This window comes from Podarcis pityusensis (assembly GCF_964106645.2).
Source record: "Podarcis pityusensis genome assembly, chromosome: 4".
Taxonomy (NCBI): domain Eukaryota; kingdom Metazoa; phylum Chordata; class Lepidosauria; order Squamata; family Lacertidae; genus Podarcis; species Podarcis pityusensis.
This window is the reverse complement of record NC_138027.1, coordinates 85,139,454-85,151,087: the sequence shown is the minus strand read 5'-3', so window position 1 is coordinate 85,151,087 and position 11,634 is coordinate 85,139,454. Positions and strand designations below refer to the sequence as shown.

At 38.5% G+C, this 11,634-nt stretch overlaps 1 protein-coding gene and 1 long non-coding RNA gene across 16 annotated transcripts in view; one reads left to right on the top strand and one right to left on the bottom strand.

The window, feature by feature from the left end:
• Nucleotides 1–1,078: 1,078 nt before the first annotated feature.
• LOC308475918 lies at nucleotides 1,079–2,495 on the top strand. Its single transcript, XR_013985531.1, has 3 exons — nucleotides 1,079–1,561; nucleotides 1,797–2,108; nucleotides 2,330–2,495. It is a non-coding gene; the product is annotated as an uncharacterized lncRNA (long non-coding RNA).
• A 125-nt stretch (nucleotides 2,496–2,620) lies between these two features.
• DOCK9 (dedicator of cytokinesis 9) overlaps nucleotides 2,621–11,634 on the bottom strand; it is a 103,047-nt gene continuing 94,033 nt past the window's right edge. For 10 of the 15 annotated variants that reach the window (XM_081002875.1, XM_081002868.1, XM_081002876.1 and 7 more), the window contains 7 exons: nucleotides 11,115–11,150; nucleotides 10,278–10,424; nucleotides 9,731–9,941; nucleotides 7,883–8,073; nucleotides 6,358–6,458; nucleotides 6,122–6,260; nucleotides 2,621–3,783 (listed from right to left, as the gene is read on the bottom strand). In XM_081002875.1, coding sequence (XP_080859001.1) covers nucleotides 3,661–3,783; nucleotides 6,122–6,260; nucleotides 6,358–6,458; nucleotides 7,883–8,073; nucleotides 9,731–9,941; nucleotides 10,278–10,424; nucleotides 11,115–11,150 — 948 coding nt within the window. In that variant the 3' untranslated portion in view covers nucleotides 2,621–3,660. The remainder of the gene's footprint in view (nucleotides 3,784–6,121; nucleotides 6,261–6,357; nucleotides 6,459–7,882; nucleotides 8,074–9,730; nucleotides 9,942–10,277; nucleotides 10,425–11,114; nucleotides 11,151–11,634) is intronic. The other 5 variants (XM_081002879.1, XM_081002870.1, XM_081002872.1 and 2 more) reach the window with 1 other exon arrangement.

Here is an 11,634-nt window from a genome sequence, read left to right as displayed (position 1 = left end):
TGCCTTTTTTTGGGGGGGGGGGGATGAGGCTTTGCACACAACGAGATGAACTGTAACACTGGTGGGCACTGCAGAAGAGGTTTCAGTCATTGATGAGGGATGACTGGGAGATACAACACACCCAAACAGTCTATAGGAAAGGGGTGGATCTAAATTCCTTCTTTCAGTTTTGTTGCAAATGAGTTGAGGCTCTCAATATACTCAGTCGAGTAGTAATTTCATGCTCTTTTATTTCAGCTCATAGGAACAGTGATTGAATCCCCCCCCCCAAACCTCAGGCTTTATATACATTATTTACACAATGAGTACTAAGTGGTTGATTATGTTTCCTGCTGCAGGCCAATCAGTTGTTGCATCCTAGTATCCTACCGGCCTAACAGGCTGATTAACTTCCTCCTGGGGTCTGATTGGGCTGCTCCTGCAGGCCAATCAGGTTGTTGCATTCTAGGATCCTACCTGCCTATTGTTCTAGGATCTAAGCTTAGTACATAACAGGAAATAAATATCCAGTGAAGATTTGCTGAGGATAAAATGTTGACGGGACTTGGGCTTTCTCTTTCTTTTGCAAATTAAGAGCCGCCTTTGTCCTGTGAATCAAGGGCAGCTCAGATAGCAGAATTTCATTTTCCCCCTCAGCAAAGGAGGGAAGTATGGAAGCATTTTGCTCAAATCCAGCTATTTCAGAGCAGGGCAGCAGGAGAGGTGTGGTGCTCTGTCAGTAAATTACATACCCAATACAAATTTTCATACTTATTTTCCCCCCTACTGCACAGTGTATATCTTTAAGCCAGGAGAACTTGGCAAAGCAATGCAGAGTAATCTCTCAAGATGAGCTGGGGTGGGGGCTTCTTGAGGAGAGGAATTCAAACCTAGAGGCTCTGCACAGAAGCCACATATGATTCACATCCTGAAACAGACAGTGGGATTGCAGTTCCTCAGTAACCTCACTTTCACTTCACTCTCCTCCCTCAGAGGCAATGGATGCAATCAAAGTCTCCTTCAACAGAGCAATTAAGTGGGGAGTCAACTGCAAACCTGATTATTATTATTATTATTATTATTATTATTATTATTATTATTACTATTACGGGGATGGGATTGGAGTTGGAAGGCCGCTGCTGTTCTTTTTTTTGGCCATAAATTGGAGAAACTGCCTCAGGAAGCCCCTTAAGCCGTCTTCATCCGAAGATGAGGAAAAAGCAAAAAAGCTGGGAGGGATCCTGTGAATTTAAACCATCCCTCCCCTGAGCTGGGAGAAATGAAGAAGCCTCTGGGGAAGAGGAAGTCCACATGTGGGCAAGGAAGGGTTGGGAAGATCTTCACCTCTCCTGTAACAATTGCCTTTTTCTTGATTCAAACTCCATTTGTCTGGCCTGTCTCCCGCTGGCATGCTGCCACTGCCTCCAAGCCTTGATCCTCCTCCTCCTTCTTCTTCTTTGCCCCAAGAGGCTTCCCAGGGCAGTGAGGGTCATGGCTAACTGGGCCTGTTGGACCTCTTGTCATGGAAAAGAGCTTATGGCCAGGGAGCCCGGGAAGACAAAAGATTACCAAGCTCAGTACAGTGGTACCTCGGGTTAAGTACTTAATTTGTTCCGGAGGTCCGTTCTTAACCTGAAACTGTTCTTAACCTGAAGCACCACTTTAGCTAATGGGGCCTCCTGCCGCCGCCGTGCCACCAGAGCACAATTTCTGTTCTCATCCTGAAGCAAAGTTCTTAACCCGAGGTACTATTTCTGGGTTAGCGGATTCTGTAACCTGAAGCATATGTAACCTGAGGTACCACTGTATATCAGGAGGAAGGAACAGAGCTCAGAATACCATGAGGAGACAGAGCTCAGCAGGTCTTGAGGAGACTCACCGGATCGACAAACCCTGAGGCCACAAACTGGGAGAAATGGAGCTCTAGAGCGACTGGGGCTGAGGCCTCAGTCCAAGCAAAGGAGCTTCCCTTTTGCTTTTGTTTCAAAGGTTGTCTCACCCAATATGCCTTCCTCTCTTTCTGACCCAAAAGAGCAGGCAAAAAACCCCCATCCACCAGCAAACAAAGCAAGGGTGTGCAGGGGCATGCAAAAAAAGGGCGGGAAAACAGAAGACAGAGGGAATCTGAGGTAAATAATTTTTGCCTTCCTTCCTTGTGTAGAAACAGTTTCTACACAAATGTAATTCTGGTTCTAAACGCAGCATAAGGGGTCTCTATAGTATAGTGTATTTTAAAATGGGGTTTCAGAGTTTTTAGGGGGTTTTGTATGTATCATGTAGTTTTTCAATTTCATTGTTCTGCAAGGGACAATGACAATAAAGATATCGTATATATCCTTTTTTCCCCTAGTAAAGGAAAGGAGATTAAGGGCAACTGATATCAGCGGAGCCAAGAAGAGATTTGGAGAAGGCAAATAAAGAAAAAATAGCAAAGAAAAGTGAGTAAACCTGACAGAAAAAACAGAAGTGATCTGCTTATTGCAGGCAGGAGCAGAAAAGTGATGGGGAGCCCTGAAGAATTTTGCTCCTGCCTTGTCATCCTAAGACCAACCTCATAGCCCAGCGACACCCTCCATAAATTGATTTAATACACAGTGTTCCTTTACAGCAGCAAAATAAAATGATCCAACCACACTCTACATAAATTAATTCCTTTTTAATATAGATGAAGTACATAATGTTTAATTACAGCAGGCCAGTGATTCCAGTTAAATAAAATTAAAACCATTTATCTTTCTCAAATATAAAATTACTAATTCATGTCTTAAAACAATATAGCAAAAGCTTTAAATTACATCACCATTTAGCCACAGTAGTTTATCACCACTTATATACTCCATCACTTTGGCAAAAATTATGTATTCTTTTTAAAAACAGTGCATAACGTTATAGAAACTGTATACAACCTCATATTGCACTTACTGTATTTATATACAATAACTGTAAAAGAAAATAGAGCATTTACTTGGAATGAACATGAATTTATCACAATTGTAGAAGGATGAAAGCTGGTATGAATATTAAAAATGTTTAGAAATGCATTTCATTTATGTACAAGGTTTATGAGTTGTATTAACAAATATGTACATGTCTTGCTTAATATATAGTTAGTAACATATGGTAACCTTTGGTTGGATGCAACTGCTTGATCAATTTTAAGCTCATATGCTCTCCAAAATGCCAACAAGGTATAAAATGGTGCACAACTGTTATAGTCAACAGTACAAAAAACTACTTCTACCTAAATTAACCCCTCAAAATTAGTGCCTATTAAGTCTAATAGTGTTTGTACTTTATATCAGTTTGTATGTGCATATATCAAAGAACACTTTTATGGTTTATGTCTGCAAACTTACATTCCATAACACTTGCCTATAATGTGCCATTTATTTTAGAATACCATTATCAGAGCAGAAGAACCAGTTAAGTTCCCCAGAACAATTCTGTGTTGGGTGTTGTAATATTGCCAGCAGAATATAAAAAATATGTGCACCATCAGTATATGTTTTAGAAATCTACCTCTTACTATTTCCTTATCCCTGACTGACCCAGAGATTTAAGCATGCTCAATTGTTAGTATCTTCACAGTCCTCTTTCAGATTTGGATTTCATCCTGAGTTTGCAAATGTTCAAAGATCCACTTTTGTTCCAAGGTAAGCAGCGCTTTCCGTCACAAAATTCTTATGCAACTGAAGAAGAGCTGGGCATCCCATGAACTGTTGTGCTTGTTGGTGTCCCACTAATGGCATTGAAAATGTGTAGCGAGTTGGGCATTACACTGGCTTTTTCTTCCATAGCGGTAATCTTAAAGAGAGAAAAACACATGCCTTACACATGGTTGAGGGAGGAGAAGGTTTTCAAAAGAGTGGGGTAACCATGGGCTTGTCCTTTGGCTTCTAGCTAAAATGTGAACTGGGACCTAACTTCAGATACAGCAAGTAGGGGGGACACATTTTAGTATGCAACTCTGCCTAGCACATACATCCTTGCAAAACATATTTTCTCTAATATAATGCAGTTTTGTATATTGTTTTCACCAGATATGCATTTTTCTACATATTGCTTGGCAGGAGAACTGCATTATAAAACTGGGAAGCCTGCAAATTTCCAAGGATGGCTGTTTTCTGGTTTGCATACTGTTTCAAAAAGTGGGAATTAGGTAGATTCAGTTTTAAATGCAATCAGGATTAAATTTCTCCCCCATCTCTACTTGGAAGCAAAGTCCAACTTGATTTAAATGGAATGTATTTCTAGATAATTGGAATTATGATAGGGAGCAAGTCTATAGTGACACAAAAGTTAGATATAGGTCAGATGACCTTCTGAATTAATATATGTTTAATTTTGTGACTGGTTCTGAAAATAGCAAAGATGTTTAGCTAAAATTCACCCTTCTCTAACGACTTCTGTCAAGAAACTAGATCCTTCTTCTTTTAAAAAAATCTGATTGCCCTATTAGTTATGTAAGAAGCAGTGTAGCAAAACATTATTATTTGACTGATAAACATTTTGTTAAGCAACAGTGATATGCATAATGATTGACTATTCAACACTAAAATGAAATAAAGCCTAAGTCTTCCCTCAGTTCTGCACTACAAATTCCACATTATATATTGGGAAAAGGAAGTTAAGCAAAACTCAGAACTCGAAAGAGAAACTAAAAATGTATTACCATCCCAGCTGATCACATTTTCAAAGCAGCATAGGGGAAAAGGGAAGGAAGAAAGAGAGATGCCCATTAAGATTTCTATAAAATGTATTAAACAGGAAAAAAAATATCTCTGAAACATTTATTTAAGAAAGCAAAATGGACATTCCAATGTTTGCAGAATAGGTAGTACAACCAAATTTACATGCAAGCCATGCACTTATATTTCCATAAAATGACTGTTTCCTTGGTATTTAAGAGCTGCTTCCATTATGATTACATTTTCCAATGGAAAAATACATGAGCTTCAAATCGAAATTAAATCTGTAAAACAGGAATGGGGAACCTTTTTCGCTCAAGGGCCTTCTAGGCAGGGGAAAGTAGCCTGAGGTGGGCAGAGTCAGAGGCAAAAGTGGGTGGAGCAATTAATGTTAATTTTATCTTGGTGTGGTAAGCTAATTTCTACTTGCATTTGCCCACCCCTCTTCTCTACGCTCTGTCCAGACAAACAAGAAGCACTGTCCGAGTTCAAGGGCACATTCTAGCCGGGCAAAAATATTTAGGGCATATTTAGGCTCAGAGAAGTAAGTGGCCTGGGGAGACTTCAAACTGTCAAATACAGAGGCATGCAGTCCCTGAGCCTGAGGTTCCCCACTCCTTGCTGTAGAGGAATGGTTAGAAATCTATTAATTCTTGAACATTCACCCACATCATGCAATGTTGGAACAGAAGTCACAGCAGAAGTCATTCTTTTAGCAAAGCAACTTATGGTGTACTTGTGGACTGACCATATTCTAGTGTTACATCGCCAAGTAAAGTATAATAATCAATTAAGCTGTTTTATTAGGGGACAAGAATGGAAAAAAGGGAGAGAAAAGTGCTCATTTTTCATGTTAGAACTAGCAGGCTTAAGGCAAGATAGGCTACTGCATTTAAGTCTGATTCATGTGCCAACTAAACTGATTTTCTTTGTAATTCTGTTATTTTAAAATCCCCCGTACAACTGAATTCATGAAATTGTCTGCATTGTACCAACCAGAATGGAAGAAATGAAAGGATTTATTGTTAGATAACTCTGTTACAGCAGTTAATAAATCATAGCATATGCTTCAAGGGCATTATCCATTAACATCTATTATAAATATTAACTTTAGATAAAACATTCCAGGGTGGAAGTCTTAACCCATTTCCTTCAGCATCATTATATTATTTAATGTCATAAAAAGACATATTATAATTGTTTCACATTTATTTATACCTCGTCTTTCCCCTAAGGTGGCTTACAGAAAGAAACTTGAGTGTAAAAAACAACAACCACCCTCAAAGCAGTAAATTGTTATTGGCAATTTACAGCAATTTACAGTTAGGAATATACTAAAGACTTGGATCCTCTGAATTAAATACTTAAATAATAAAGAATTCCAAGAAAAATATTTGGTTCTTCTCAACCAAAACAGGATGACCTGAATGAAATACTTAATGTTCAGTACATACTTGTTCATGCATGATTTCAGAGAGTTCTTTTGCCATTTCTCTGTAATTAGCCTTCATTCCTTCTTGATATTCTATCTGATCTTCTTTTATAAGCCGCTCATTTACTTCTAAGGCCTGCCCACAAGCTTCAACAAATTGTCTGAAATAAATTTAATTACATAAAATGAAATATATTGAGAATGGTTCTAATCTCAAAGTTCCAAAACGAAACTTAATAAACTTTCATATTTTTTTACCTGAAAACTTCCTTGAGTAACTTTAGTTTATTGTCTGGATACCGTTTGGTGCTTGTATCATCCAGAAAAGCTCTGGCATATGCCAATGGCCCAGCATTAACCTAAAAATATATAAACAGTTATAAATTATGTTCCTACCCCTCTGCAATAATATTAAAACCAGTTTTGCTCATCCCTCTGAAAAGGGCTATACACAAGTCAAATACATTTCTGAAAAATAGCCTGTATTTATTAAAACATTAAGGGACGCGGGTGGCGCTGTAGGTTAAACCTTACAGCCTAGGACTTGCCGATCAGAAGGTTGGCGGTTCGAATCCCTGTGACGGGGTGAGCTCCCGTTGCTCAGTCCCTGCTCCTGCCAACCTAGCAGTTCGAAAGCACGTCAAAGTGCAAGTAGATAAATAGGTACCACTCCAGCGGGAAGGTAAACGGCGTTTCCATGTGCTGCTCTGGTTCGCCAGAAGCGGTTTAGTCATGCTGGCCACATGACCCGGAAGCTGTACGCCGGCTCCCTTGGCCAATAAAGCGAGATGAGCACCGCAACCCCAGAGTCGGTCACGACTGGACCTAATGGTCAGGGGTCCCTTTACCTTTACCTATCCTGCCCTTCTGGTGCAAAAACACTACTGAGTTCATATCCATGAAAGGAACAAGTTGCACACAAGTGACTAACTAGACAGAAGCTCTGCACAGGCATTATCCTTCATATGATTAACTACTCCATGAGGGAAGAGTGGGGTTAGCACCAACCCTGTGTGGGAGGACATGTCTATGCAGGAGATGGTCTGAGCCTTATCCATGAGATGTGCCACCACAGCGCCGGCACCTAATTTGATCTGATGCTACACACTTGTATGCAGTAACGCAGGTCTAGATTTTACTATCGAAACCTTGCAGTGCATACGGACAGACATGCATGTTTCACCCATTAAGTTCCTGGTCAGCTGGGAGGCACAGGGCATTCCTTGCATGACTGTAGGTACGGCAGGCCCCTGGCACACACACCCCCCCCAGTAGCCTTAGTCCTCCAAGGCCTGGGGCAAGTTTACCCGGCTGCTGTCCCCTGTGCATGGGCTTGCTGGAGGGCACAGCTGTAGTAAGCAGCTTGCTCTACAAGCAAAGGTGATTTATAAGCTTATGCATTAATCTCATGAGGGATAACACCCAAACAGAAGTACAAATGAAGGGGCTTCCTGTGAAATAAGGTTGAGAATTAACAAGTTGCTCAAGTGATCGCAGTGTTGAACCTGTGGTGGTATTCAACTACGTTTTACTCAGAATAGACCTACAGAAATAAATGGACAAGAATAGGTTAGGCCTATTAATTTCAATAGGTCTATTCTGCGTAAAACTTAGTCTCAAATTCAAAGTCTACCACTCTTATTCAATGGACATTGTTGGCGCTGCATATTATTTTATCGGTGTGACACAAACACACAAACAGAATTCTAAAGCGAGAAGAAGCTTATTAGGCGATTTTAAGGTAAAGGAAAACTCCACACCATAATCAATTTAATCAACATACCTGAACGCTAACACTACCCTGCAGCTTCAACTGAAGTTTGATCATATCTACTTCAGCTGATGAACAAAGTTGCCGGAGCTCAGCAACCTTCTTACTCATTTCATCAATAGCGACTTCAATTGGGTTTAAATCTGTATGGTGTTGATACATTATGGGAATCCGCTTCTTTACATATGGAAAACAATGTATAGCTAGGGAAAGAAAACAATGAAATTATGTTTACATGACTATACTCATGCTATCTTGAAATATTAAGAAACTTGCAAGTCAATGCTTTTTATTTTGTGAGCAATTAGACTTATAAACAAACAAGCCTATATTTTAATAGCATAATTCTATAGAGCAAGGCTAATCAATGTGATGTGTCCAGATGTTTGGAACGACATTTCCCATCAGCCCCAGTTCTCATTGCCTGTGGTCTGGGATACTAAGAGTTTAGTGCAAAACATCTGGAAGGCACTACATTGGCTACCCCTGCTCTGCAGACTGTGTGCTTCTTTTGTCCAGTGTTTGTATGCCCCTGGAAAAATTCTGATCTGCAGAAGAAGACTAGCCTGTATCTTCTCATTATGCGGGACATATATAGTACTGTTTGCTAGCCCATGAAAGTTACATGCTGTTCTATCCAGAAAGGACTAATGATTAAGTATCAAGTAGGTAAACCAACAGGTGGGAAAAACTTAGAAAAATATTAAGCATGGGTCTTTCTATGCTTTTCTATTTGTTTAGTTAATGTAATTCACATTTTGTTATCTAAAGAAGGATGACAACACTACTGTTTCCACTTGGTTCTTTGCCAGGAGATTAGCTATTAGCAATAATAGTAGTTCACATGCAGTGTCAGTCTTTAAGCTACCAGTAATCCTGGTGCAAAGAGTAGCCATGAGTCAGCATGCAAAATAACTGGACCCTGGCCTTGACATATTTGCACATGAACACAAGGCAATTGAGAGGCAATAAATGTTTGAGTCAACTTAAATATCTACCTACCTACCTACCTATCTATTAGCTATTCACAGGACTGCAACAGTACATACTAGGCCAGTTTAGGGATGAAGCAAAATGGGGTAGCATACTTCACTGAGCCTAAGGGTAGGAGACTAGTTGTATGGCAAGCCTGTGGCACACATAGCTCTGATCTCCAATAGAAGGGAATGGCTCAGAAGGAATGAATGGGGAGGCTCCTGTTTCTGAGCACCTGCTGCCAGAGGTGAATACCTCTGTCTAATTTTACAGCCAACTGCCCTGAACATAAAATATCTCCCTTTCTACACAGGTTTTAAAATACACCCAAGACCTTTCTCTTTGAGTTGGATCACAGTTACAAGTGTTTCTAAAACGTGACCTTGCTGTTAAACAGTTTCCTGGCAGACCAGAGAAACTGCATCAGTAACATCCAGGGTACTGATAGAGCATCAATTTGTGTGTCTTTGTTTCACACATTATATTGTGGTAGCCCATAGTTGTCAGATTGTACCCTTATGTCAATTCCAGCTCCCCAGCAAGTATAGCAGTATAGTTCACGTGGCTGCAAAACATTAATTTTAATAACACTTTACGTGTACAAAATGTGAGTGTATTGCATGAAATAGCTTTAACTTGGTTAGTTGTTAGTTATAGGTTAGTTTCCTGCTGAACAGTTAGGCTCTGATAGGTTAATAGAACCCTAAACATGCAGGATTTAGCAAAGACTCAGATTTCTCTGTGGCTTTTTTGGATTAAATGGAAGCATGTTACAGGTGCTATAGACAAAAAACATCAAGGAAAGGTGTCAAGTGCTCTCTTTTGGTTTTTGGTTTTTAGAAATCAAAGTACTGTCCCAAAGAACTGCAAATTTTGACCTAGTACCTGTAAGAATGGTGCGTCGTTTACATTGTTCCTCCACTCCCCCTCTTCTTTTGCCCATCTGAGTAAATGGCATCTCAAACATAAAGCGACGGATGTTGTGATTTCTTTCAAATTCTGTTTTTCTCTCTTGTAGTTCCTTTTCCTCAAAGTATGGAACTACATGAGTAACTTGAATATAGGCATATTTTGAATCCAAATCCTTAGGATTTACCTTAAAAGAATTTGAGAGAATTAAAATCTCAACTATGAAAATATGCAATTATTTAAAAGTTACATTATTAAAAGGTTACAAGCTAATATGCTGATCATCATTAATAAAATTTTAAAATTCTTATGATGCCTTCAATATAAAAATTATCAATGTATGTTTCCAAGGCCATTCTTGCTTCATTCATTTGGTATTTTTTGTACTGCACAAGTAGATGATCATCCTTAGTGGAACCACATTTTACTATGCTTAAGAATTGGCAGGCTAGAAAGAAAATTTCGATTTGAGCTCATGTTAATTTATATATAAATCAGTTGTATATTATTAGTTAAGTCCTACTTTTCCAGAGTCCTGGATCATCCTGACATTTTCAGATCCAAACTTATCTGAGTAGAGTTTTTGTAGCCTCTGGGAAATCTCTGAAAGGCATGTGAGTTTAGGCTCTTTGTATATATATTCTTTTCCATCTTCATCCTCAAAAAATCCCTTTAGAAAAGAAAAACCAATAACAACAGTTAAGTTCTAAACAAACAAAGGTCCAAAAAAGAATGACTCCTAATAATTAAAGCAAGGTCAATGTAGAACACAAAGGTTGCAAGCAAAAAGAAAAAGAAAAAAGTGATATTGAAAAATCAAGGTAAGGAGAGCAAAACAGCTATTATAGTATGGATGCATTGAAAATTATTGCAATATTATTGAGGGAATGCTGTAAATTACATGATATGTCAACTTTAATGTTTTGAGGGTACAGCACTCTATTTCCATACTCATTGTTCACATGCCTGTTTCACATGCCAATATGGTAGTCCTCTGAGAAAGCCGTGTTATTTTGAACAAAATATAGCCAAGTGTTCTATACAAATAAACCAACCTTATCTAGATAAATTTTAATATAATCCTATTTTATAATTGAAGCCCAAAATGCAACCAATATAGGTCCCATGGAAGGTGAAACAGGTGTCTGCTTTCATACAGAATGTCAGATCTGAGTTAATGTTTTAAGTTGCAAAAATAAATATTCCTATCTGAAGATGAAATGGACAATGTAGTGCAAGGATCACAACATAGCATGTATAAACGCAAACTAGACTTGACAAAAATACCCACAACAAACTAAGCTTATATGCAGTAGTTTTTACTGCATTGCTTGTTTTGTACAGCAGTTTCTGTAATTACCTCCACATCTGTTTCACTGTCTGTAAACTGGTATTGCTACAGTCATAAGAGACAATAGAATAAATGGAATGTTATATCACTCAAATTGTACAATTCAGTGCCCTGACTGAATATTTTTTTTGATCAACTATTTCTATCTAAAACTGTGTTTCCTCCATTGAATACACATGCTCATGTCACACACACAAACGCACATCCTGCAGTCACTGTATTTTGCCACTATGGAATAACATATAAAAGTGAAAAAGTTTGATTCTTTGTATAAGCATGCAGAACAAAGATTGAACATGTGCAGTTTTCTTCTGCAAGTGGAAATAAATATATTAATATTTTAAAGCAAGATAATATAGATCAGAAAGTGAACCAACATAATATATAAAAACACCAAAGGCAGTGTTTAAGTAATAGCTATGAATGGCTATTATTGAAAAACTTACCGCTGCCTTAAGAAAGTAACAGAAAAAGGAAAAAAGGAAGAAAAGAAAGTTTACTGAAGAAATTTCTCATTCAGAATACAGTT